General features: G+C 53.2%; 1 protein-coding gene across 2 annotated transcripts; it reads right to left on the bottom strand.

Moving 5' to 3' along the window:
- Window positions 1-382: 382 nt before the first annotated feature.
- Window positions 383-27,386, bottom strand: AXL (AXL receptor tyrosine kinase). 2 transcript variants are annotated; one of them, XM_069457319.1, is made up of 20 exons: window positions 26,956-27,386; window positions 25,683-25,905; window positions 25,308-25,408; window positions 24,513-24,689; window positions 19,795-19,875; window positions 19,551-19,666; window positions 15,703-15,913; window positions 15,250-15,389; window positions 14,567-14,717; window positions 14,328-14,354; window positions 12,380-12,512; window positions 11,998-12,089; window positions 9,477-9,572; window positions 9,269-9,346; window positions 7,808-7,900; window positions 7,293-7,414; window positions 6,568-6,677; window positions 4,575-4,734; window positions 3,849-3,985; window positions 383-2,229 (listed from the first exon to the last, which is right to left on the bottom strand). In XM_069457319.1, exons 1-20 carry the CDS (start codon window positions 27,038-27,040, stop codon window positions 1,878-1,880), a joined length of 2,685 nt encoding a protein of 894 aa, XP_069313420.1. In that variant the 5' UTR covers window positions 27,041-27,386; the 3' UTR covers window positions 383-1,877. The 2 variants fall into 2 exon arrangements, with proteins under 2 accessions (XP_069313420.1, XP_069313419.1); XM_069457318.1 differs by lacking the exon at window positions 14,328-14,354 and having other exon boundaries at window positions 26,956-27,307.
- Between the last annotated feature and the right edge of the window lie 326 nt (window positions 27,387-27,712).

Raw genomic sequence — 27,712 nt, 5'->3', positions numbered from 1 at the left:
TGCATTTTGTAAATATGTTTGTATCTGTGTAGTTTTGTGTGTTTCTGTTACTCTATGTGTTTGAATTTCAGTGTCTTTGTATTTGTGACAGGTATGTCTGAGTATGTCCATTAATTCATGTGTCTATTGCTTTGCGGGTGTGTATGCGTATCTATATGCCTGTTGCTCACTAGGAGTTTGTGAGAGTCTGCATTTCTTTGCTTCTGTGCCTTATTTGGGGGGCGGGTCTATGTGTATGTCCATTTCTGCCCTCGATAGTGAGGAGAGAATTCTGAGACCCCCATCAGGGCCCCCCCTTTTATTGCTGATAAGGAAACTGAATTACCAGGGAGAGGGGCCACATCACAGCTGAATGGAGACAAGAGGAGACGGAATTGCGATTACAAAGTTTTATGTGACCTGAGCCCCTCCAGAGGCACCAGAGTCCACACTCTGTACTCGGGGGTGACGGACTGGCTCAGGGGGGCAGCATGGCCCAAAAGGAGGGAGATCATCCATCCCCTGGGGGAAAGGAGGCATCCCTAATTGCATTGCACAGGCTTGAGGGGGGCACACCCCCAGATGAGGAGAGGAGGAAGCAAGGGTGACTAAGAAGGAGAGGGGCACACAAAAGAATAACTACAGTGTAAGCTTAGAATCTTGGAATCGTACCAAATATTCTACACCTGTGGACCCTTAGAGTCTTAGAACATTTGAGTCTTAGAACTACAGTCCCTAGAACTTTTAAGATTTTAAAAATGTGGATTCTTGGACCCTTAACTATGAGCCTAGAAAGGCAGAATGCAGCATAAAACCTAAAGGTGTCCCACAATAGAAATGATTAGAACTTTGGTGTCTAGTTAGTCACAACCGAGTGTGAGAGTCATAACTTAAGTGCTTGGGATCCAGAATCTTGGACCAATAGAATCTACAGTGCCTTGAAACATAGAACAGACCAACATTAGAATCTTAGAGTTTAATAATTTAGAATCTTGGAGCATCTGATCTAGAATCTGAGACAGAGAATCTAGGTTCTTAGACTAAGTCTTAGAATATCACATCTTGGAACATCAGACCTTAGAACCTCCATCTTTAGACTCTTAGAACTTTCAGATTTTAGAATCTTAGACCCTTGGGATCCAGGATCTCATTCAAGAGAAGATATGATTTTAAAGCCTCAGAAACTATAATTCACAATCATTAGAATCTTAGAGCTTAAGAAGATAAAATTTTGAAGCCTTATGATCTAGGGTCTTATTATAGCCAGAGGATCTAGACTCTAGGAGCCTTAGAACATCAAATTTTAGAACAGTACACCTTAGAACTTCCATGTCTAGAATTATAGAATCTTTAGAGTTGTAGAATCTTATACTGTAAGGACTCAGAACCCTAAAAAAATAAAATCTAGAATTATAGAGCCTTAGATCCTAGAACTAGGATCTTAGAGCTTTAGAACATACATCTTAGGGTCTTATGAAGAATCTTAGAACCAGAAAATCTAGAGCCACAGAATCTCAGAGCCTTAGAATTTCCATGTCTAGAACCTTAGCGATTTAGAATTAGAGACTTTGGAAGTTCAGGTCCTTAGAACCAAAGACTCATGGCATCTTTGAAACATAGAACCTTTAAATCTAGATTCTTTAAACCTTAGAATCTAGAATCTTGGAATGTTAGACCTGGGAGGACCTTTAGAGATTGTAGTCCAACCCCTTTCTTTTACAGGTGGTGACGCTGTGGCACAAAGAAGGGGGAGGATCTGTCTGGGATGGAGGTGGTATGGGGAGGAAGATAGGGCTGCAGTTGGGGATGAGGCCAGGGATGGGAAAAGGGGGTGGGGCTTCCCCTAGTGGCAGTGCCTAGCTTGGGTCCTGAGAGGGAGTCCCAGGTGGAGGGTTGTCTCAGGCGCCATCCTCCTGCCCTGGGGGTGCTGGGGAGCTCCTGTCAGCAGGCAGAGGGTGACCAGGGGCTGTGGAAGGGCAGAGGACATAACGTCCGGCAGGATGGACCTCAGCTGCAGTGAGACAGCTACAGGAATCCTTAGGGTCAGGCTGGGTTGGGGGGTCAGCTCCTCCAGCAGCTCCAGGGGGTTCTGGATGACCTCCACCCTCATCCATGTTGACATAGAGGATTTCGTCAGGCTCCTGGGCAGGGGGCAGGGCTTTCAGCGTGTTCTCCAGGTCTTCCCGCAGCTCTGCAAAACTTGGCCGATCCCGGGGGTTTAGCTCCCAGCACCGGGACATCAGGGCATACCTAGGGCAGCAAAGTGAGGAGCAAGAGACTGAACAGAGGCTCAGAAAGGGAGCGTTCTGGAAGTTCGGGGATATTTTAAGACACTAAGGGGACGGGGCATTTTAGGCGTCTGGAGGGAACCTCAGCAGTTTGGGGGCATCTATGGGATTTGGGAATTGTTAGCAGTTTCTGAGGGGGTTCCTGGGAGACTCAAGAACAGGGAAGCGTCTTGGGAAACCTGTCTGGTGTAGGGTAGTGTTTTACTGAGGGTTTGCTAGAGCAGAGTGTCCCAGTGTGGCTCCCCCGAACAGATTCCAGCATCAAAGCCTTAGAAGTTGTGCTGGTTTAAAATACGTCCGTAAATTCTTTGACCCTCCTGCCTGCAAAAGGTGGAGACTAAATCCCCTCCCCTTGATTGTGGGCAGGACTTAGTGACTTGCTTCCGACTCGGTAGAAGTGACAGTGTGTGTGACCTCTGAGACTAGGTCATAAAAGGCTTTGCGGCTTCCTCCCTGCACTTTGTGTTGGATCACCATGTCATGAGGAAGCTCAAGCAGTGCTATTGAAGGGTCCACTTGGCAAAGAACCAAGGCCTCCTGCCTCAGCCACATGAGTCAGCCACCTTGAATGTGGTTGTCCAGTCCCGACCTTCAGATGACTGCAGCCCCAGCTGGTATCCCAACTGTAACCTCCTTAGAGACCCTGAGCCAGAATCACCCTGCTAAGCTGTTCCCCAGACTCCTGACTTTCAGAAACTGTGATATAAATGTTTGTTGTTTTAAGCTACTAGATTTTAGTGTATAGATTACTAATACACCAGCAGCGCAACCTTTGCCAAATGACTCACCCTTCATACCTATCTACCTCACGTGGCTGTGGTAAAGATCAAATGAGTTAACACATGCAATGCTCCGAAAACAGTGCCTTCCAGTAGGTTCTCCCATCCAAGTACTAACCAGCCCCGACCCTGCTTAGCTTCCAAGATCAGGTGCACCCAGGGTGGTATGGCCATAGACCCTTCCAGTAAGTTCTATAAAAATGTTAGCTATTACTGTTACTGCCCTCGACTCTTGGAATACCCAGGGATGACCGGGGGAGTCTGAGGCCCCAGCTGTCTCCTATTGACCCAAGCAACATCCTCTCTTTTCCCTCCAAGTGCTGGCTAAATGTCATGCCTTTCTTCACACACCCTGATGCTGCAAAGGTTGATAAGCATGTCCTGAATGATCCCGCAAACCTCTCAGAGGAGACCTATGAGTCTGCAAACTGGAGGGTTCTGCAGAGAGGCCTGGATATTGAGCATCTGCTGGAAGTGTGGGGTGCTCAGGAGTCTGGGATGAATTAGAAGTCTCTGGGAATGGAGGTCCCAGAGGCAGGGCCGCCAGGTAGGGCTGAGCGGTTATACCTCGCTATGCAGGGATACCTGGCTGGGGGGGGGGCGGGGGCTGATCCAGCCTGCACCCCATGCACAAAGCACAGGCAGAAAGGGCACCTTCAGCTAATGTGCACCCAGTTGGCCAGTAGTAGCCCTACGCAGAGCACTGGTAATGTTAGCACTGGATATGTTAGGGCCATGTGGGGGTGCTCTGGGGTTTGGAGTGAATTCTGAGATTGAAGGAGAGGGTCCTAAGGGTCCTCACAGTCCATCCAGACAGTCCACAGGCTGCTTCAGGCGATTTCCCTGGCGCAGGTAGTCGTAAATCTCACTGTTCTCCACTCCTGGGTATGGGGTTTGGCCCCGTGTGGCAATCTCCCACATTGTTACCCCAAAGGACCACTGTGAGAGGAAGAGGGGAGGGAATTAGAAGGTCTCTCCTGCACAAAGTCACCCCCCAACACACAGGTCCATGGGTGCACCCACACTGATGTACACACACTCACACTTATGTACACCCGTTCACAGCTATCCCTATGGTGCATCCCAAGTATTCAGAGAAATTTGCTAATGTTGGCACAGGTATGAACACACATATAGGCGACTTTTGTGGATGCATAGACATGCTCACCCTCGCACACATTTACACACTTCATGGAGACGTGATCTCAGTGTCACCCTGCACTCCCTGGCTGTACACATTGTGTGAGTTTGGGCACATGCATGCACGGTCACTACTGCTTTTCTGAACCTAAACTTTCCACGCTGCCACCATGCACACATGGGTCTATATATATCCCTGGCATTTGCACACCACTGTTCACAGACGCCCACCATGCCCCCAGACATGCCCAGCCCATGTGGACAGGCCCTCGTGCAGGGAAGCCCACAAGTTCCATTGATCCCAGCTCCCATAGCTGCCGAGGCACAGCATGAGATGGTTAGGCCATGCCCTCCCACGGTTCCCCACTCCTGGTGGGGGCATACATACCACATCGCTCTTGCTGGTGTAGACACGGTCTGCCAGGCTCTCAATGGCAATCCACTTGACTGGCATCTTGGCGATGCGTCCCTGGCGGTAGTAGTCCCCATTGTAGATTTTCTTGGAGAGCCCAAAGTCTGCCACACACACGGACATGTTCTCATTCAGCCTGCCCGCATTGGGGAGAGAAATAGTCAGGATGTTGGCCACCTCCACCAGGATGTCTGCCCTGGCTCTCGGACACATTCGATCTCCTGCCCTCACTGTCCTGCCTGGGGATGGGGATCTGTCGCTCAAACCCTCGCCCCAGTTCCGGGAAGGAACTGCTTCACTTCTTGTTTCCTCTGTAAAATTAGGATGGGACAAAGGAGTTCTAAAGGCCTTCCCAGCTTTGGCTTTTTAAAGTCCTTCCTAAGGCTCCTTGGGTTTATTTCTCTGATTTATATAAAAAAAAAAAAGTTTTCTTGAAGTATACTACACACACAGAAAGGTGCACAAATCCTAAGTGATAAGTAATCCGGTGACAAGGAATCGTAAGTGATAAGTAATTCAGCTCACTGAATTTTCACAAACACACCTGTGCAATCAAAACCCAGGTTAAGGAACAGAACATGCACAGGACACCCACACAACACAACACCACACAGCTAAGAAAAAGACAAACTACCAATATGCACAACAACCTGGATTAATCTTAAGAATGCCACGCTGTGCCAAAAAGCCAGATGCCAAGAGTGCAAACTCCATGAGCCCACTTGTGTGACACTTAAGAATAGAATAAACTTGTGTTGGTGACAGACGTTAGAATAGTGGTTACTGTGTGTGGGTGGCGACTGACAAAGGGCATGAAGGAGCCTGTCGGGACTAAGAAATGTTCCTACCTTAATCTAGTGGTGGTTATGTGGGTCTATACACATAGAAAAGTTCATTGAGCTGCATATATACAATGTGTGTATTTTAGCGTGTGTAAAATATACATCAATTTTTAAGCATTAAAAAAGAAAGAAAAAAAACCCACATTAACCGTCTCCAGTCCCTTCCAGTAAATAACATCCAAGGGTAACTACTGTCTTCACTTCTAACAGCATGGATTACTTTTGCTTGATTTTGTGCTTTATATAAATAGAGGATTCCCTGATTCTTGCATCTGACCTGGAATTCTATGTGTCAAGAACCTTGATTAGATCCTGGGTCAAGATCTAATATAAAAGATATTTTGGTGGACAACTGGAAGAATTTGAAGATGGCCTGGTTCTGGCCTATATCCTGCTTGGGATTGGTAGGGAGTCTGGTCTCCTTATCCAATGGGGCCCCTCCCCAAGGGCAGCCCCAGGCAAGGCACTCAGCATGGAGAGGGACAGAGATGAGGCTCACAGGTCACCAGCTGCATCAGTCACCTCTGCCCCTTTGCTCACCTCACGCTGTGTGCACTGAGCCTGTCCTCTGTTCTCTTCTCTCTCCACATCCAAATACTCCTTCAAGATCTCAGTTCATGCATGGCCCGCCTCGTCCAGGAAGCCTTCCCAGATCCCTTTGCTGACTTTTCTATCCCAGTTCTTCTTTTTTTTTTTGAGACAGAGTCTCACTCTGTTGCCCAGGCTAGAGTGCTGTGCATCAGCTTAGCTCACAGCAACCTCAAACTCCTGGGCTTAAGCAATCCTTCTGCCTCGGCCTCCTGAGTAGCTGGGACTACAGGCATATGCCACCATGCCTGGCTAATTTTTTCTATATATATTTTTAGTTGGCCAGATAATTTCTTTCTATTTTTAGTAGAGACAGGGTCTCGCTCTTGTTCAGGCTGGTCTCGAACTCCTGAGCTCAAACGATCCACCTGCCTCAGCCTCCCAGAGTGCTAGGCGTGAGCCACCGCGCCCAGCCTCTATCCCAATTCTAAGTTTTGACCTGCTCTGAGAGTCTAGTCCGCTTTCCATCTTGGGAAGGAGGGAGGGAGCCCCTTGGGAGGCAGGGGTTGAGGGGTGTCCCCGAAAGGCTGGACACTCACATGCAGTTCCTGGCAGCCAGGTCCCGGTGTATGAATCTCTTGGTGCTCAGATACTCCATGCCACTGGCGATGTCTGCCATGAACTTCACCAGCATCTGAGTGGGCAGGAACTGGGGGGCCAAGGTTGAGGAGAACAGAGGTCAACAGAGGCCCCCGAGGTCCATCTCTCTACACTTCCTCCTTCCCTTCTTGCCTAGCTCTGCCTGAAGTGGGTTCCCATGGCTCTGAGAATTAAATCCAACCCCTTTGAGTGGCCTACAAGGCCCTCTACAATCTCCGCCTGCCTTGATCTCTGATTTGATCTCCTACATTCTTACCCTTGACAGACACTCCAGCCAGGGGCCTCCTATCTGGTCTTCAGACAAGCTATGCTTGTTCCCACTTTCAAGGCTTTGCCTGTGCTATGCCCTCTGTTGGGACTGCTTCCTGCCCAGAACTCCAGACATTCTCCCAGCCCCTCCTCCTTCAAGGTCACCTCCTTGACGAGGCCTTCCGTATCCACCCAAACTAACGGCGTGGCCTCCTTATCATATATCCTTCCTATGACTTAAATGATCGTGCTTGTGTCTTTGTTAGCTTGTTTATTGCCTGCTGCCCTCAATGTATGACAAGCTCTATGAGAGCAAGCTCTCGGTTACCCTGGCCTTCCTGGTGTCCAAGCAGTGCTGGGTACCTGGTAGGTGCTCAATTAATACTTATGGACTGGGTGATTCAATGCCTCTCACCACTGGCTGGTCTCCGAGCCGGGAATAGAGGAGGAAACTGTGTAAGTCTCCGTGTTTCATGAAGGGTAAGATGACCACAGGTGCTGGGAAGCCCTCTCGTTCGGAACCCTGGAAACAGACACCTGAGCCCCCCAGGTAGCCCCGTCACTCCTGCCGGGGGAAGCCAAGCCGCCCTCCCAGCCAGACTCCAGCTTCTCCTCCCTCCCCCTCAGATCTGGCCTCCATGTTGTTTTGGGGGATGGGGGATGGCAAAGACTGGCTTTAGAGAAGCCATTTCCAGCAGAGTTCCCAGGGATGTTTCCGGAGCCCTCCTGGGGAACTCAGCTATTTCTGGGAATGGTCAGAGGTCACATTCCAAGCTCAGGGAGAGTGGGAGGGAGGAGCCTGCTGACCCCCGAAGGAGGGGGTAGCAGGGAGCCTGGAGGTTTGATCTTCCCAGTGCCAGAAGGAAGGGTGTGCCCTCTGGGGTGGCCCCCATGGGGCCCATAGACCCCTTGACTCGGTCCCTCTCTCACCGATGAGCCTCATGACGTTGGGGTGGTCAAATTCCTTCATGCAGACGGCTTCACTCAGGAAATCCTCCAGCTCCGACCTCGTGCAGATGGCAACTTGGGGGAGAGAGGACAATGGATGAGGAGGAGGGGAGGGAGGACTCTTTCCCTCCTCCTCCTCTCCATCATCATCATCAGTATCTCATCTTCTTTAAGCATGATTAGTAAGTACCAGATGCTGTACTCCGTGCTTTACATATATTAACTCACTTAATCCTCTGAGATGCTACTATTATTATCCCCATTTTAAAGATGAGGAAACCAAGGCATAAAAAGGTTAAGGAACCTGCCCAAGAGCACACACAGCTTGGAAGTGGAATAGGCAGAACTGAAAGCCGAGCAGTCTGGCTCCAGGGCCCACGTGCTCACTACCAACTAGGCTGCTTCCCAGCACTTTCCTGCCAGCTCTGGGGACGCCATAACATTATCATCCCCTTTCACAGTTCAGGATACTGTGGCTCATAGAGGCAAACTGGCTTGCCCAAGCTTACACAGCTGGGATTCAAACCCAAGTTGAGAACATAGCCTGGTATACAGCAGGTGCTCAATAATGAAAGAATGAGGGAGCGGTGACTCTATAGCCTGAGCTTTTAACTGCTGTCATTCGGCAAGGATCGTTCCTCCTTCGCCTCCAGCCCCAGCCGGAGCCCGCTATCTATGCTCCTCCCTCCCTGTGAGGAAAGGACTTCCTGTGTTTTGTGACCCTGAACTGGCTCCTGCCCTCTCTGATGATGTAAATAATGTAGCTGGTGTCCACGTTAACAGCACACTCTACATGCTACCCCTAGTGTTTAGTGCTTTACAACAGCTCTGATCCTTTTTTCCAGATAAGGGAAGGGACGCTCAGAGAGCGAGAGGCACTCGCCTGAGATCATGCAGCCGGTGAATGATGCAGCCGGGTGTGCCTCATTCCACACCTTCTGCTGCTCTGCTGCGTGTCACAGGGGCTCACCCCTGAAAACTACATGTCCCAGGCTCTCTTTCTTACTTGTTTCCTGTTGGGATTTGCCAATGGGAGGCACTGATGGGAAACTGGCAGGTGACAGGGAAGAGGGGAGAAGCCAGGGTCTTTCGCCCTCTGTCTCTCTGCCTCTGGTAGTAGCTGTGTCTCCCTTATGTTTTTAGCTCCCACAAAGCAGCCCCTAACTCTGTGGTCCCAACTCCTGCCAGGCATCCCTGGCCATGGGCTCTGGTAACACCACTTCCTCCCTCTCCCCTTCAGTCTTTCCACCACCTTTGTAGTAACCTCCCTATTTTCAATTCCTTCTGTTGAAATACCTGGCGTGGGCTCCATTTCCCATCTGGAAGGACTGGGGTTCTATGCTGTGGCTAATTTGCCATTACCTTTCTGCTTTCCTGCACCCTCAGGGGCACAGGGAAGGGGCTGGGGGTCCCACACGTGTGCACATGCATGCACAGACTCACTCTTCATCGTCTTCACAGCCACCTTGAGGACAGAATCGTCCTGGTTGAGCTGGCCCTCCATCACGGCACCGAACTCTCCTGTGGAGGGCAAGGGAGACATTGACTTTGGGTGGGACCTGTGGGGACTGTATTTCCTATAGTTGGATGAGGGTGGGGAAGTGAAGGATGTCAGGGTTCAGCAGGATGTGTGCATGCTGGGGGGACTCACCTTCTCCCAGGGTCTTTCCCAGGGCCACCTTGTGCCGGTCCACCATGACATCCCGTAGCTTCTCCTTCAGCTCCTCACTGATGCCCAGGCTGTTCACTGCGTGCAGGGGGTGGTCAGAGCCATGGAGCAGGGCTGACATTCAGGTGACACTCACCAGTAGGGACAGACCCATTGTTGAAATACTGACATACTTCTGCACTGGTTCAAAATTAGCTACTGCCCTGAGCACCCTACCACCTTCACCCTAGCTACTCTTTCTGTCCCCCAGAACCTTCCCTCAAAGCAGCAACTAAAGGGTTAAGGCCTGGCCACAACCTTGCTCCAGTAGGCACCCTGATGGGTCAGCAGCCTGCTGTATCAGTTGTTAAAAATATTTTCTTCTTTTTGGCAGGGTGCAGTGGCTCACACCTGTAATCCTAGCACTTTGGAAGGCCAAGATGGGAGGATTGCTTGAGGCCAAGAGTTCAAGACCAGCCTGAGCAACACAGTGAGACCCCATCTCTACAAAAAAATAGAAAAATTAGCCGGGCATGGTGGCGCATGCCTGTAGCCCCAGCTACTCGGGAGACTGAGGCAGAAGGATGGCTTGAACCCAGGAGTTTGAGGTTGCAGTGAGCTATGACCACTGCCTTTGTGCCAGGCAACAAAGTGAGACCCTGTCTCCAAAAAAGAAATTTCTTTTCACTGAAATATAATCTGCACAAATCATAAGTAAGCAGCTCAATGGATTTTCACAAACCAAACCCAACTGTGTAACTAGCACCCAGGTCAAGAATAGAACATGACCTGCTCTCCTAGGGGTAGCCACTCTGTGGACTTCTCTTACAATAGATTAGTTTTCTCTGTTTTGAAATGTTATAAAAATGTAATCATGTAGTATGTTCTCTTTTATGTCTGGCTTCTTTTCATTCAACATTATGTGTATGAGATAGTTGTAATTTAGTTGTTATTGGGTGTAGTTATAATTTATTCATTTAAATTGCTGTGTAGGAACAGTTCTCAAACAAATTGGTCTCAGGAGCCCTTTACATTGTTGAAATTATCAAGGACTACAAAGAGCACTTATTTATGTGGGTTATATATGTGTCAATATTTGCCGTATTCAAAATTAAAACGGAAGAATTTTTAAAACACACAAGCACGTATTCCGCCAACTGTCGGAGTGACTGATGACATCATCTCACGTCGGGCTCTGGAAAACCCCGCTGAACGCTCGCTTGTGAGAGAACGTGAGTGCAAAGGGCAAGTAACGTTGTGGCGTTAGCTTTGACCTCATGGACACCCTGCAAAGGTCTCAGGGACCCCAGGGGACCCGGCTCACACTTGGAGAACTGCTGCTGTCTGTTATTCTGTGAAAGCACTGTGACCTTGCTGCTGCTTCTTTCTCCTCTTAAGTAAATGTCTTTCCCAGCCCTTTCCAAACACCCCCCTGGGGCCCTGGCAGCCTTCTCACTGTGTGCTAGGAAGAGACCCAGCTCTGTTCCTTTACTTTCTGGACTTCAGTTTCCCCAACGGGCAAGATGAGGGGATTTGACTGAACCTCCGAAGTCCCTCCTTAGCTGGGACCTTCCACCCCACTCTACGATCCTCTAACAGAGACTCTATAGTTGTCAGATTTGTGATTTTTCAAAATTATAAGGGTGTATAGTACTGAGACTATCATCTTTCAGGCCAAGATTGATTCTTTTTTTTTTTTCTTTTCTTTCTTTTTTTTTTTTTTTTTCCTTTTAACCAAGATCGAGTCTCTCTCTCTCTCTCTCTAACATTCTATTAATATGATTCCAAGAGGCAGTGGAGTGTGGCAGTTAAGAGTATGGACGTCAGAGCAAAACTGCCTGGGTTCAAATCCCAGCTTTCCAACTTACAATCTGTGTGGCTTTCAGCAAGTTACTTAACCACTCTGTGCCACAGCTTCCTCATCTATGAAGAGGGGATAACAAGTGCCTGCCTCCTTGGGTCGTTGTGAGGATGAAAAGAGGTGATGTGTGTAGAGTGTTAGAATAGCACCTGTCGTGTAGGCAGTGCTGTCATCATGGTCATCATCATCACCATCATCTATCTAATCTCAGCATTATCTCATCATCATCATCATTTTCCATTTCTTTAGTTGCCTGCCTAAGTTTTTCTATCTTTAGTGGAGACCGGGTCTCGCTCTTGCTCAGGCTGGTCTCGAACTCCTGAGCTCAAGTGATCCTCCCGTCATGGCCTCCCAGAGTGTTAGGATTACAGGCATGAGCCACTGCGCCTGGCTCATCATCATCATCTTCAATATTACCATCACTATTACATTGTTCTAAGATCCATGGTTTTGAGGTTTGGTGTTTCTAAGATACACTGTGTCTAAGATAATATTATTCTAAGGTCCTGTGTGGTTCCACAATTCTGTTGTTTCTAGGGTCTGTGGTTCTAACACTCTAGCATTGCAAGGCTTTCTCTTGGCTCATGCATCTACAGAAGCCTCGCCGGATTCTCTATACTCTTTAGCCCTGGACCAGGGCAGTGAGTTATAGTAATCACTTACAGGTGGCTTCAGTTGTCCGGCGACTGTAGGACTTGCGGACGCGGTACCTGACCACTAGTTCGCCTCTTTCCACTGTTGGCTCAAACACTTCTCTGGGGGGATGAAGAGAAGGTGAGGGCAGGGAAAAACCACATGGAACCCCCTCCTTCCACCAGCAGTTAAGCGACTGCCATCCCAGCCCCAACCCCTGACTGCTCTCTCCTCCAGCATTTGCTGAGCGTATCTTGGACTACTACCTTCTGTCTTCCATTCATTCCTCAGCCCTTGCCCTCAGTGCGATTCTTGGTCATCTTTCCTCCAGCACCAGCCTTCTCATTGGTCTCCCTGCCTCCAGCCTCTCCATCCCAGTCCACATAAGCCTCCCCAAGTAGTTTCAACTCACCCATAGCGGGTCTCCTTCTTCCGCCGGTAGACAAGGAACAGGGCCAAGATGAGGATGCAGGCAGCGGCCACAACTGCTCCCAGCAATACATACCACCAGGGCCACGAGAAGGCAGGAGCTGGGGGCTCACTCACTGTCGGGGGGCATGGAGGACACGTCATGGCTAAGGCCCTGGATCCATCTCCCTGGGACCCAGGGGAGTGATGCGGGCGAGAGGCAGGAGGCATGGAAAAAGATGTGGACATACTCGATGAGGTGTGTGATGAGTGGATTCCTGTACCTGAGAAGCCTGGGCTGGGCTGGACAGGACGTGCAATGGATGTGATGTGCGTGTGCATTGAAGTATTAATAGAAGGAGTGTGAAACGTGTAGGATGGGTGAGTTAAGAGTGGGATGGATATTTGAGGAGCGTGCAATGACTGTGGAACGGGAGCAAGAGATGTGTGTGCAATGGGTTATGAGTGTGCAAGGAGGGCTACGTGAACATGAGATAGGTGTGCACAAGCCAAGCTCGAGGAGTGTAGGTGTGTGTGAGATGAGTGATGACGGTGCCAGGGGAGTGGGCCTGGGTGTGGAAAGCAGGCGAGTAGAGAAGAGAACGCATGCAGTGCAGGGGGGTGCGTGAGGCATGAGCATTACACATGCAAGGAGTGTGAGGTTGGTGGGCAAAGGACTAAGGCATATCTGAGCAATGACTACGAAAGAGTTTTCATAAAGCACGGAACAGGTGACATAAACACACAAAGGGGCACGGTGAGCGTGCACGGTGTGGGATGGCTGTTGGAGGAGTTTTGGGTATGCGAGGAGGGAGGAGTAGAAATTCAAGGAGTTTTTGATACGAAGAGCGAGCAATGATTTTTAAGGATGTAGCTTCAGTGTGAGAGGAGTGTGCGGTGAGAAGGTAGAAGATGCGAGAAGGGCAGGGGAGGAGTATGGGATGCATGGAAGTCGGTGCAAAAAAGGGCGGGAGTGGCATGGAGTGTGTAAGGCCTGGAGAACGGGTATGTGCTGAGTGTAGAGGGAGCTCAGTGTGAGTGTGTGTCGGAGTGAGAGGGGTCAGGACTGGTGAGGGGTGAGGGAGTGATGTCTAAGTGGTGTGGGATGAGTGTGCAAGGAGAGCTGTAGGGTGTGGGATGGTTGTGGACTGAAAAGTTTTTCAGTTTGCTAGGGGGGATGTATGGTGAGTGTGTACAAGGTGTGCAGAGTTTGTGGATGAGAAGTGTGAGTGTGTGATGGGTTTGGGAGGCATGTGTGAGAAATAAAGGATTATAATGGTATGTACACGGAAGGAGGGTGAGATGAGTGTGGAAAGGGTATGTGAAGAAATGTGGGAAGATACTGAGGAGTATTTAAGGACAGTGGGTTGAGATAAAGAGGTGGGTTAAAATAGTGCTAGGAGGGTACAATGGGTGTAGGACAAATGTTGAAGAATTGTTGGAGAAATATTTGAGACAGATGGATGTGGGGAGGACACTCCATCCATCCATCTGTCCATCTGCCTATCCATCCCTCCATTTATCCATTTATCCATCCATCCACCCACCCATCCACTCATCCATCCATCCATCCAACCCTCCATCTACTCACCCGTCCAATAATCTATCTATCCATCCATCCGCCCATCCACCTTCCATATACCCATCCATCCATCCATCCATCCACTCGCCCATCCAATAATATATCTATCCATCCATCCACCCATCCACCTTCCATATACCCATCCATCCATCCATCCATTCATCTATCCACCCATCTACCATCGCTGAGTACCTACAATTTGCTGGGCCATTCTAGGCACCCCCATCAAGGACCACACAAACCCAAGAAGTAGATTAGAGTGATGAGTTTGAGAAACATGAAAGGGATGTTGAGTGAGTACATGTGGTGATGAGGCGCTCACTGGGTGTTGAGGGGAGGGAGGGAGGAGAGAGGGTGCAAAAGCCCTTACCCAGCTGGTGGATTGGCTGTTCTTGCCCTGTAAGGAGAAAGGACCGAAGGGAGACGTGCTCAGAGGGGGCAAGACTGGCGTGACACAGGTGAGGGAGTGAGGCTACCGTAAGGCTCAGGGTGGGAACAGAGCCTGGATGGGGGGAAAACTGAAAGGTACAGGGAGCAAGTCAGGAGCGTCAGGGAGAGACAGGTCCTTGTGGGTACGCTGAAGCAGGTTGAGCATGGCTTTGGACTTACCTGGGCGCCAGGGCTCCAGGGGCACAGGGAGGCTCCAGGGCCCATCCCCGGCAGCAGTGTAGGCTGCCACGCACACCGTCAGGTTGGGCACAGGCCCATCCCCCCGCAGCTCCAGGGTCACCTCTCGCTTTAGCCCTATGTCCAGTAGCACCTAGGAGGTCCAGAAGTGGCATCAGGGTAGAACCCCAAGCCCCCAACTCTTCCACCTTCACCCACTGCCCATCACTTTTTCAAAGCCCTCTCCTCATCCTCCAGTCCCTCACCCCCCTCCTCTACCTCCCCTTCATCTCTCATCCCCAACTTTTCATCTTCATCTCTACATCCACTTCTAACTTCCCTTGCCATCCTCTCTCTCCACCTCCAGGTGACACTAGCCCAGATAGCGCCTTCGTGCAAATTAAGGAAAGGTACTCCTTCCTCCAGGTGCTATACAACCATCTGCTGTAAAATTGTTGTAGTAAATATATAAATCTACTTAAATGCTTTTGCTGTGGTTCATAAATAGCCATTTCCTACCCCCTCCTCCGAACCCCCCCTTAACCTCCCCAGAATATGCTCCCCTAGGAGTAGTGCAATTGTGTACTACCCAACCTGCACAACTGTCCATGTCTGCCCTGCCACCTTCCCTCCCCATCTCCCTCCTCCCCCCTCAACTCTGCCCCAACCCCGCCAGCAGCACCCACCTCAGGGGTGTCCTGGCCTCGATACGCCAGCCGGTACCCTAACAGGGTGCCCTGCAGGGGCGCCCTTGGCTCCTGCCAACGCACGAAGGCCTGGCTCCCATTCCGCATGGCACTAACGTTCTCAGGGGGGCCCAGGGGCACTGGAGGACAGGGAAGAGGGGAAGCTGGCACCCCCACCTCTTCCTGACCCCCTCCCCTGTTCCCAGGAAGTGGGGGCAGGGTGCAAAGAGCACGCGTGTGGGCAACCCGTGCAGGCCTCCTGTGAGCGGAAGCACAGGGGAGAGGAGGGCTGGGAGAGATGCCAGGGGGGCAGCACGGAGGGGTCAGGGACTGGACGGGAAGGAGACTGAGGCCACGTGGGGGAAAGGGGTGAGAGGAGACGCCGGGGGTGGCGCTGATGTAGGCAAGGTGCAGCGGGGCAGTGGCACCGGCTCCCTCTCCAGCCCTTCTTACCTCCCTCCGGCGTCTCCACAGGAAGCCAGTGGGTCCAGGCTGAGGGGCCCTGGCTGCTGGCACACGCCACGCGGAGGTGATAAGGGGTGTGAGGATGGAGGCTGCCCAGCCGGAGTTGGTGGGGGGGCACGGATGCTTGCAAGGTGAGGGGCTCTTCTGGGGGGTCTGGCTCTCCCAGCCAGCTGCCCACCCCATCGTCTGACAGCACAGCCTGGGCAGAGGGAAGGGTGTGAGGACAGGACGATACCATCACAGGAGGTGGTCACACAGCTCTCGACCGTGGTGGCCCTAGTGTGACTACACAACTTTGCAAGGATGTGTGTATGTGTGCCGTGTGTGTTGCCGCTCCATGCCAGGACAACGTGGGCACCTGGATTTGCAAAGCAAAGAGACCCTACAGCTGCATGATGTGGCTCTGTCACCACTTATAAAAGCCACCTCTGGCAAGACTCCTTTCCCTCTCTGAGACTCAGTTTCCTCTTCAGGAAAATGGGGGCTTAGAGGATCAAATGCCTCAGGGATTATTTAAAGATTAAACGTAGTTATGCCCAAAGGATGCCACAGCACATGGCAGGTGGTCAGCATCGATACCAATGATGACAGCTAGTGTGATGACAGTAATGATACCAATAAATAGAAGTACAATACTGTGAAATACTGTTTATATGAAATTCTACCACAGGCAAAGGCAACGTCTTACAATAGAAGCCAGAAGACTGGTCCTCTCTGGGGGCTGAAGGAGCCTTCCTGGGGGCTGGAGGGGTCTGTGTCTTGTTTTGGAGGGTGGTGACATGGCTGAAAATGCATGTAAAACAATCTAGGTGGGAGCTGAAGATTATGCATGTTATGTATTGTCTTAACAAAAAAAGAAAAACACGTCCAACATTTATCGAGCACCCTTTACAAATTGAATTCATTTGACCTTCACATCAACCCTGTTGTTCTGTGGTAGGTATTACATCTATCCCCACTATACAGATGAGAACACTGAGGCCCAGAGAAGATGGAGTCACTTGTCCAAGGTCACCAGTTTGTCACTGATGAAGCTGGGACCCGAATCCCACCCTGTCTCCAAAGCCTTTGCTCTGCTTACAGTAACATCGTTAACAATAGCAATACCTCTTGTCTGTCCAGAGAGGCAGTGTAGCCCCGTGCTGACGGATGCTGGATCCCGGGCTCAAATCCAGCCCGCACCATTCCCTACTTCTGTTCCTCAGTTTCCTCATCTGCAAAATGAGATAACAACAGCGGCTCCCTACTTTGCGGGGTTGACTGGATTGGGGCATGTACGCGTTTAGAAGGCTGCCTGTGCATATTGAGTGTTTGTCGTTATTATTTCACGTTTGTGTGAGGTTTCCTGACAATAAGTGTCCGACTGTGCACACCGCTGCACAGTGGCACAGGCTCACAGGCACACCTCCTTGGTCCCCAGGAATGGCACGATCAGGATGGAAGGGGCCACAGCTAGGGTACACAGCACCTGGCCTTCACCCTAAAGCCCGCGACCACACTGCCACACAGCATGTCAGGAAGGAGTTTACCACTTAAGAGTGTGGGTTCTGAAGCCAGATTCCGTGGCCCAAGTCCTAGTGTGGATGTTATTTGCTGTGTGAACTAGGCTGAGTGTCTTAACTTCTCTGAGTCTCAGTTTTCCTCTGTGGAAAAAGGGCATCACAATCCCTACTTGTCAGGATATGATGTTTAATAACACGATGCATATAAACCAGTTTGCACATTGTCTTATCAATAGCTAACATTTCCTGAGTGCCAAGTATGTGCCAAGCTCCCTGCTAAGCACATTCCTGGAGGAACTCATTGACTTCTCACCACCAGCTTTTTGGGGTCACTTTATTTTCTCATCCCCATTTTACAGATGAGGAAATGGAGGCCCAGAGAGGTTCAGCAGCTTGCCCAAAGTCACACAGCCTCCACGTGGGGAGATGACACCACCATGAGACCTGGGGAGGAGGGCGGCAGATGGTGGGTAGCAGGAGGGGTGAGGCTGTCCCCATGCCTGCTCTCTGACCCACAGCGACAGACGGGAAGAGGAACCTCTGCCTCGACAGAGGGGAGATGGGTACAGACAGTCGGCCTCCCTGTGCCCACTCCCACTTCTCTTTTCCCTGGGACAGCTGTGACCCTCCCACTGGAGCCCTTCAGCCCCCAGCCCATGAGCAGCAGGAAGTGAGACCTGGAGAGGGAAGAGGACACACTTCTGCTTTCCTGGGGACACTTGATGGAAGTGGGTAGGGGTGCAGCTAATGCCTGACCTGGCATTTGAGGTCTCCCAAATCTGACCGGCCTCTGAGATTGAATCTCAGCTTTACCCCTCTAGCCATGGTGGGGGAGGGGGGCACTTCCTGTCCCTGGTCCCTGGGCCTAACTAAGTTCCTTACCTTGAAAATGGGAAGATTAACAGCCACTGTTAAAATGACAAGGTGATGCTGTTGTGCCCAGGGTCCGTAAGTACAAGAAAGACATCTCCTGTTTAATAGAGCTCTAAGTGGTCTCCAATGAGCTTAGGAGCATAGTACGGCTTTGGTGAGTTAAGAGTTTGAAGCCCCGCTCTGCGACTTCCTGGCTGTGACCTTAGGCAAGTTGCTTAACTACTTTGAGCCTTAGTTTCTTCATCCGGAAAATGGGTGGATCCATAGACCCTCCTTCACAAAGCTTTAACACAAGGCTCAGCACCCAGTTGACACTCCATAAAAGGTGACCATTAGTCATTACTGTCATTTCCTATCACAGGCACTGTCCCATCCTCATCTCCAGCTTCCAAATCTCAGAGAACTTCAGACCAGAACTCAGCCTTCTATCTATAAATCTATGTAGATAGATTTGTTTTGTTTTTGTTTCTGTTTTTCTTACTCTAGGAGCGACTTCAGGGCAGAGGATGGGTCTAGCTCACCTCAGTTGTAATGTATTCTTTTTTTTGTTTGTTTTTGGAGATAGAGTCTCTCTCTGTTGTCCAGGCTAGAGTACAGTGGCATCAGCCTAGCTCACAGCAACCTCAAACTCCTGGGCTCAAGGGATCCTATTGCCTCAGCCTCCCGAGTAGCTGGGACTACAGGCATGCGCCACCACGCCCAGCTAATTTTTCTATTTTTTTGTAGAGATGGGGGTCTCACCTTTGCTCAGGCTGGTCTTGAACTCCTGAGCTCAAGCGATCCTCCTGCCTTGGGCTCCCAGAGTGCTAGAATTACAGGCGTGAGCCACTGCGCCCGGCCTGTGATGCATTCTAGCGAATATTCCCTACTCCGTGTCTGACCCTGTGCTGGGCAGTAATGAGGAGCCAGTGGTGACTGGGACAGCTCCAGCCCTCACAGAGCTCACAGTCCAGTGGGTGACAGACCCACCTCTAGACAGTGACCACCAGGTGGTCAGGGATGGGAAGGGAGAAGCACAGGGTTGTGGGTACCCAGCGGTGACAAAGGCGGCTCCAGGCCCTGCTATCTCAGGTCTCCCACTCTGGCTAGAGTAAACTTCATTCATACTAAAAATAATTCAAACAGCTCATAGTTTTTGACACAATTTCTACGTTCTAGATACTATTTTAAGTTGGTCACTTGCATTCACTCATTGAATTCTCACAACAAGCCTATCAGGTAGGCACGACCATTATGCCCATTTTGTAGATGATAGAACTGAGGCCCAGAGAGGTTAAGCCACCTGCCCAAGCTCATGCAGCCAGCAGGTGGTGGAGCCAAGATTCAAACCAAGGACATCTGGCTTCACTCCAGGCTCTACTGTCTCTCAACACACCAGTGGCTGGGAAAGCTTGGCCTCCCAGGGGCAGTGTGTGTGGAAGGATTGCTGAGATGGAGGACAGCCAGGTCTGGGGAGCTCACCTGCAGGGTGCAGTGGGTGAGGGGATAGATGCCGCTCAGGCCTGGGGTCCAAGCCACCTCCAGCTCCGTGGGCTGGCGGGAAACCAGGCGGAGGTTGCGGGGTCGCTGGGGGAGCACTGTGGACAGATGAGAGAGGAACTGACTCTGGGGGGCTTTGCCCAAAGTTCCCCACCCTGCACTCTGCCTCCCCTCTGACCCCTGACCCAAACCCCACCCTCTGACATCCAGTTCCCTTTCTTGTCACCTTTGATGGTGGCTGTGCGGGATGTGGTGACCCCTTTGGCGTTATGGGCTTCACAGGAGAAAGAAGACGTCTGATTCAGGCCTGGGCAGTCATATGAGGGAGGGGCCCAGTGTCAGAGAGGGGAAGAAGGGGCTCCCAGGCCACACCGGGCCACCCCTACCACACCCGGCCTGACCAGGGTCTGTGGGGAGGGGAGGGCCGAGCATGAGGAATACAGCCTGCATACCCGACACAAGGACAGGCACATAGCCTCAGCTCCCCCCCCCACCACCACATAGCCACACACACACACACACACACACACAGAGGCACAGCCACACACACACACACATGCACACTCTCTCACACACACATACTCTTACACCCAGATAGAGACACACATACACACACACTGACACACAAAACCACAAATACTCATACACACACAGACACACACAGACACAGAATTGCACACACTTACATGCATAGACACAGACACACTCATGTTAACCCGTGCAGACACACATAGACGCGCACATACCTGACATGAACTTGAGGAAACAAGCCCTTGTAGGTGTGTGTAAATGGAGAAGTGTTGGTTCACTTACGAGCTCACCTCCCACCGACAACTCTCCCTCTCCCCCTCGCTCCCCCTGCTCCCGCCACACTAGCCTCCTGGTGTTTCTGGAAAGTACATGTCGTTGAGCATGTTTCCACCCTGGGAACTTCTCCGCTTGGAACAGTCTTCCCACAGATGTCCCAGCGCTCACGCCCTCCCTCCTTCATGTTTGTCACTACAGTGACCACCCTGTTTGAAATCGGAGCCTCCTCTCCGCATCTGGCCTCTTCCCTGCCTTACTTCTTCTCTTTGGCTCTTCTCATCCCCCAATATCATCCAACACAAGAGACACAGACACTCAGACACACAGACACACGCAGTACACACAGCCATGCAACATGTGGCAGTCCCCCCTTATCCGTGGGGTTTGTTACCCTCGGTCCACCACGGTCTGAAAATATGCAATGGAAAATTCCAGAAATAAACAATTCATAAGTTTTAAATCGCTCCCCGTTCTGAGTAGTGTGATGAGATCTCACGCTGTCCCGCTCTGTCCGCCCGGGGCACGAATCATGCCCTTGTCCTGTCTGGCATCTCCATGCCGTACTGCTACCCGCCCATTACTCACTTAGCAGCCCTCCGGGTTCTCAGATCGATTTGTTCTCACCACGCCTGTGTTCAAGGAACCTGTATTTTACTTAGTAATGGCCCCAAAGCGCAGCCTAGTAATGCCCGCCATTCAGATATGGCAAAGGGAAGCCATAAAGTGCTTTAAGTGAAAAAGGGAAAGTTCCCAGCTTAATAAGGCAAGAAGAAAAACCTAACGCTGTGGTCGCTAAGATCTACAGTAAGAACAAATCTTCTACCTACGAAATTGCAAAGGAAAAAGAAATCTGTGCATATTTTATATAGAATTCAGTACTATCTGCAGTTCTAGGCATTCACGTGGTGGGGGGATGGGGGGTGTCTTGGAACGTACCTCCCAGGGATAAGGGGGGGACACACACATACACAGTGACAGGAGGTAGGGAGGACCAAGTCTGAAGTCTGCCGGTGCAACTGCACTTCTGTGTGTTGTTCATGCCAGCGCTCGTGCGTCTCTGTCTGCGTTAAGGTGCAGATGTGTGGATGTTGTGTGTTTGTGTGTTGGGTATCTGTGTGTGTGTGTGTGTGTGTGTGTGTGTGTCTCCTGTGCTTGTCCTGCGTGCGTGCGCCTGTGTCCCCACCACCACGTTCGGGAGGGAGGCGCGCCATCCGCAGACACAAAGTTTCCTTCTCTCCGTCAGCAGAGGGAGTGGAAGGGGAGGCCGGAAGGGGGTGGGCAGGGAAGCTCCTCAGCTGCGGCTGCCCGGGCGGCTGTTCCCAGCCAAGGTCAGGTGCCCGCGCGCACCCGCAGCCCCCGCGGCCAGGGGGAGGGACAGGACAGCCCCAGGCGGCTGGCCGGAGAGGGGGAGGGGAGCCTGGGTCCCGTCCAGCCACCTGGCACGTGGGGCCCCGCCAGGGTCACCGCGCGGAGCTGGCGCCACGGGCGAGCAGCCCTGGGGCGGCGGGAGGGGGATGCTGGAGCCGGGTCCTGTTCCGACCGCAGCATTCCTGCCCCCGCGTGAGTCACCGGGGGCGCCTGCCCACCCCAACACTTCCGGCTGGCCTGGGGGTGCGGAGCCGGGATCCCCCTTCCCAGGCCCCTGCACCTTGCGGGAGGGGGACGGGAGAGATGGCCTGAGACCCTTTCCCTCCAGCGGGCTTTTGCTCCAGGACAGGAGGCAGGAGGACAGGAGCAGGCGGACTCCAGATGTGCTTTCCAGATGTACTGCCCCACCCCCCACCCCCTGCGCTCCCCCCTTTGCTTTTCCAAGGGAATGGGAGGGATGGAAAGAGGGGGGCATGGCCTGAGTCAGATAGAGAGACAGACACACACAAACTGACAAAATTCCTTCGTATGCACCCCCCCCAACACACACAATGAATCACACTTATACACACAAAGGCCGTTATTGGTACACACACACAGATAATGCAGCACTTACTGTCACAAGGGCTGATGCTGTGACAAGCAAAGTGACACAAATACACAGTGACTTACACGTATACACATAGGGGCTGACACTGATGCACAAACATAGAGACACACACGTACGCAAATAAGCCCGTGTTGGGACCACCACGTAAACACACAATCGCACGTGTACACATTGATTACAAACACCCAGCAACGTGATATACATCCATCTAGGCTGACCGTGACACACACACGAACCTAAGCCTTCCTGCGTATTGAGGTATACACACCAAGCAACAAACGTACATTGAGGTTGAAGGGGACAGATACACACCACGACAGGGACGGTTCATGTTGAGTTACTCACACAAACACATCGACACATGCAGACATACAGCCGAGCCTCATCTGCGCCAAAACACAGCTGCGTGTGCTCAAGTGGCTTCACGTTCACGGAGAAGCAGACTTACACACAGACATAGTTTCGTAGACACTCAGGCCTGCGGCAGACACGCAGGGATGGAGACACTGCCGTACACACGTAGGTTGGCACAGACACACACGTACACACTGGCCGCTAAGCACCCTGGGTCCATCGTAGGGGGGCCCAGTGCACACACAGGGAGACCAGACCGAAGCAGAGGGTGTTGGTACTGCCCTGCTGTCAGTGCCACACAGATGCACACGCACACACGAGGACATAGGGCCCCGTGGTGACAGTCATGTATACCAACATGCTTACCCTGTGACATACACACACAGACCGCCAATAGGAAACACACCAGGGTAACCACGGACACACATCCTGATTCTATAAGGAAGCAGAAGCCCACGCCGGGACACACTCCCACCCATGCAGGCACAGCTGTGAGCTGACGCTGTCACTTCCAGACAGAGAGGTGTGCAAAGTGTCCGTAAAACACACTATGCCCCGTGACACTCCACTCTCACACGAACACAAAGAGGGACAGATACCCAGGCTGACTCTGGCGTACTGTGTCTCACACACGCACTGAGACGTCCACAGACGCCAACCGTCGACGAGGCAGGCCTTCGTGCCAAGACGGTGATGCTGACGGATATACGACACACAGATCCTGAGGGACACGGACACGTACCCAGACACCCCCCACACACTGAGACGCACAGAGACCCTCTCACACACGTGCACCCCCATTTCTCCCCCTCCGGGATGGGGTGGGAGGGGCTACCCCTCCCCCTCTCCTCCTGGGTCCTGCCAGGCTGACTCAGGCCCCATCCCGGGCTCTAGTCCCTAGAAGGCCACTTGAGCCATGGGCCTGAGTCACCCCTCTGGGGGCTGGCATGCACATCACCACTTCCTTGCAACTCAGGGTCCCCGGAATGTTGGGAATGTGGGCACCTCCCTCCAGCCAGGAGAGCCCCCAGCCAGGAGGCCCCTCCTCATCCCAGCAGCGGGAGGCAGCAGGTGGGGGGTGTGGGTCCAGCCGCCTGCCCTGACTGAGCCTCCTCTGTGCTCCTCTGTCTCTCCTGCCTCAGTAAGGGGGAACCCCCGAGGGCAGGGTCCCCCAGCTCTGCCTCTGGCCACTGTGTGACCTCAAGCCAGGTCCTGCCCTGTCTATGCGGTGCGGAAAGGGATGGTCCCCCGGAAGGAGAGGGTTTCTGTCCCTCAGACTTCCCTGTCCAGTCTCTCTCCGTCTTGGGCTACCTCTGTGGCCCATCCCTTCCGGTGTCCCTCGCGCTCTCTCTCTGTAACTGTCTCTCTTTCCTACTTTCTCCCCACTCTCTTCTTTGGTCTCTGTCCCCTTAGGGGGCCCAGGCTGGACATCCTCCCTTTGACCAAGGCCAGCAGGGCCGGAGGGGGCAGCTTATGCAGGGAGGTGGGGGAGAGGGGGGCGTGGCTGATTCCGGTGCCCTGCTTGGGTCAAGGGCTGACAAAGGGGCACCAGGCCCACACACACTTGGGCCGTGGCACAGCTCAGAGGAAATCCGGGACAAAGAATGCTATTCAGAGAGAGGCTGGGGGGAACGGAGGGAGAGCGAGGCAGAGACAGAGGCTCAGAGACAACATGGAGAGAGACAGTCAGAGGACAGGACAGAGCAGACACTCAGCAGCAGCGAGGGCTCCCTTGGTTCCCACTTCCACCCTGCCCAGCCCTCTACGACCCTCCACGCTGAGCTGACCCACACCCCCAGGCTCACCTGGAACATGCAGGCTGCGCTGGGGGCCGTGGCCCGGGGCTGGGGCCAGGGGTACATCGTCCTGCAGCCACAGTAGGTCCACGGGTTCTGGGGGGCCCTGGGCTCGGCAGCTCAGGTTGAAGGGGGTGTTGGCAGCCACAGTCCTGTCCTCAGGCTCCTCCAGGAAGTAAGGCAGGCCTGGGGGGGCAGTGGTAGAAGCTGGGGCTCCCCTGAGCCCCCCAGGTGTCTGACCCACCCCCGGGATGCTGGAGGCTTTGGAAACCGGACCCACAGCACGGGGTCTTTGCTCCCCCAGGACGCCTGAGCTTCCTTCAGCTGTTTGCTCTTCAGGCCTCTGTCCCCAAAGGACGTGATCCCAATGCCTGATTCCCCCCAGGTCAGACCCCCAAGACATCTGAGCCTTTATGTCTCTTTTCTACAATGTCTGACTCCTCGTCTCATTTTACTGGAAAATGAGGCCCTGGGGGCTGGGGGAGAGGGGAAAGTGTCATACCCCTTATCCCTTATCTGAGCCCCAGAATGTCCTACTCCAACCGGCTGATGGCTGAGGCCTAGGACATCTTAGGATGTCAGACAACCCTTAAGATATCTTTTCCCCCAGGACATATAATCGCCCAGGGCTTACCTCCCCATAACTTAGGGACTCCCAGCTTCCTGATGCCCCAAGACCGCGGATGTTCCTAGACTGTAGGTCCCCCGGGGTCACCCTGAATCCTCCAGCACAGGATTCCTGACCTCCCACAAAGAGTGCCCCATGTCCTCTGACTCCTCAGGACCTCTGACCCCAGAGCTCACCCTCCAGCCCTACATAGCCAGGCTGGGACACGAAGGTCTGTCCTCCCAGGACCACCAGACACTGGTACCGTCCTGCGTCCGAAAGCTGCAGGGACGAGATTCTGACAGGACAAGGGGAGGGACAGAGAGGTTCGGGGTCAGAGCTGGACACTGGGAGGGCATCGTCAGAACTGAAAGAGGGAGTCTGGACTAGAAACGCCTAAGAACGATGAAGTTCTTATAAGAACTATTATTAACTCATTTTACAGAAGAGGAAAGCGAAACCCAGAGGTTACATCACATGCTCAAGGCCACACGGCGAGCAAGTGGTCAAGCTGGGGTTCCAACCCAGGTGGGGCTCTGTGTGATGGGAGTGGGACGCAGGGCTGTGGACACCTGAGCTGGCTGACCACTTTCCAGTCATCCTGCCCGTCTTCGCCCAGGGGCACCTGCGTCTGGGTGCTGTCCGCCAGCTCTAAGACCTGTCCATCCCGAAGCCAGGTCACCTCCGGGGGCTCCCCCTGAACCTGGAGCTCACACCGAAGGGTGCCCATGCGTCCTCGGGCACCTGTGATGTTCCCTGGGCTCCCCGCAAAGGGGTCTGCTTCAGCCTGTGCACCTGCAGGGGAGACGGGGAAGAGTTAGCTTAGGAGCTCCCGGTTCCTTCTGGCGCTTCGGTTCCACCCTGTCCCTGCCTGCCCACTGGCTGCCAGGACCCCACCAGGCCCTCAGGCCCACATAGTTGTAGGGTGACCTCAGGGGGGGTGGAGGGCGGAGACTTCCCAGGGGACTGGGATCCAGCATCCCTCCCGCTGGGAAGGAGGCCCGGATCTGGCAGCCTCCCATGCCCTGGGCTGCCGACAGGGCCAGCCCCTGCCCGCTCTGGCCTCTCTTAGGGTCCCTAGAGACTTAACAGATCCTGGAGGGGAAGAGAAGGGGCTGAGGAGGGAGAAGGGAGGGGGAAGACAGACAGGGAGAGAGAGAAAGGGAGGCCAGAGAAGCCAGAGAAAGTCAGGAATGGGGAGACAGAGAGAGGAACAGAGACACAGAGACAGAGAGAACCCCAGAGATGGAGGGGGGGGATAGAGTCACAGGGGGAGCCTGAGCGGCGGCGGGGGAGGGAGGGAGACTTAGGGGACATGGAGAGGTAAAGACAGAGGTGGGAGAGACAGAGAAGTGGCCCCACAGGGATGGTGGAGCCGGAGGCAGAGACACAGAGACAAGACAGAGACCCTCCTCAGAGGGGGAGCAGACAGCGGTGGGGCAGGACAACTTGGGGATGTTTGACAGGGACAAGGGTTTTCCCTGGAAGGCTCATCCTGCTGCCTGACGAAGTGCTCCTTGGGGAAGATTCCTCCCTCTCCCCACGGCTGCCCCAGACTCAAGTCCAGCGGCCACCCCTTCCCTGAGCTCCTCTCGGTGTCCATCTTCCGTCTCTGGCCCTCCCGGTTTCTGTTTCTGGCCCTTCTGTTCCTCTCAGTCTCCCTCTCTCCCTCTGCCTCTCTCGGTGCATCTCGGAGTCTCTGTGGCTCCCGGTGTCCCTCTTGCCAAGTCCCCATTCTGTTGTCCCAGGGAAACTCCCTCAGCAGCCCAGGCCCCCCAACACCTGCCATCTGCCATCTACCCCGACCTCCTCCCCTTCCTGCCCCAACGAGCCCCCATCACTCACCCTTGGGGGCCACGCAGCCCCAGCAGCACAGCGCCAAGCACCAGGCCAGCGAGGTCCTGCCCATCCTGGGGCACCACCAAGCCATCGATGCCAAACTTTCCTCAGAAGTTACTGGGCACCCCGCAGGGGAGGGGGCAGGGCCGGGCTGTCCCCGGCCCTCCCCCCAGCGCCGGGCTCCCCGGATTTGGCACTGCCTGCCTGGCACAGCGGGGGCCCCTGGGCCAGCTCTGCTCCGCGGCAGCCGCCTTCCCCAAGCTCCCCTGCCTCGTCCTGTCCCTCCCAGACTTTGGGCAACCCTTTCCCCGCCCCTGGCTCCCCCCCTGCCTCCGCCCACCAGGCTGAAACCCAGGGGCCACCTGGACCGTGAGGGGTTAACTCTGAGAGGAGAGGACCAGCCCTGTCTTAAAGGGGCCCAGGAGGGAGGCTGAGGACGCCGGGAAAGGGGACCCTGTTGGCTGCGCCCCTAATCCTGGGCCAGTGAGGCGGGAGGCTGTGCGTCTCTCTATCCGGACTCTGGGCGCTGTCCCTCTGGGCCGTCTGTGTCTGGTAAACATTCCTCCAGAACTCCACTCCCGGTTCAGCCGCGACGCCCCTCTCCCTGCCTCCACCCCCAGCCCAGCCCCAGCCAGGCCTCCTTGGCCCTTCACTCCCCCTCACTCTCAGGGCTCCTTGGAGAAGGACACACACACACACACACACACACACACACACAGGCTGGGACAGGCAGAGACACGCTGCCAGCCCACAGCCACACTCA

This window comes from Eulemur rufifrons, chromosome 24, assembly GCF_041146395.1.
Source record: "Eulemur rufifrons isolate Redbay chromosome 24, OSU_ERuf_1, whole genome shotgun sequence".
NCBI lineage: Eukaryota > Metazoa > Chordata > Mammalia > Primates > Lemuridae > Eulemur > Eulemur rufifrons.
Note: the sequence above shows the minus strand (reverse complement) of the source record. Positions and strands in the feature narration are given on the sequence as shown.

Coding starts and splice junctions, on each gene's coding strand:
- AXL (XM_069457319.1), bottom strand. CDS start 27,040: ATGGCTTGGTGGTGCCCCAGGATGGGCAGGACCTCGCTGGCCTGGTGC. Junction 25,906..26,955: donor GGGCTGCGTGGCCCCCAAGG/GTGAGTGATGGG, acceptor TCTCCCCTGCAG/GTGCACAGGCTGAAGCAGAC. Junction 25,409..25,682: donor AAAGTGGTCAGCCAGCTCAG/GTGTCCACAGCC, acceptor TTGTCCTGTCAG/AATCTCGTCCCTGCAGCTTT.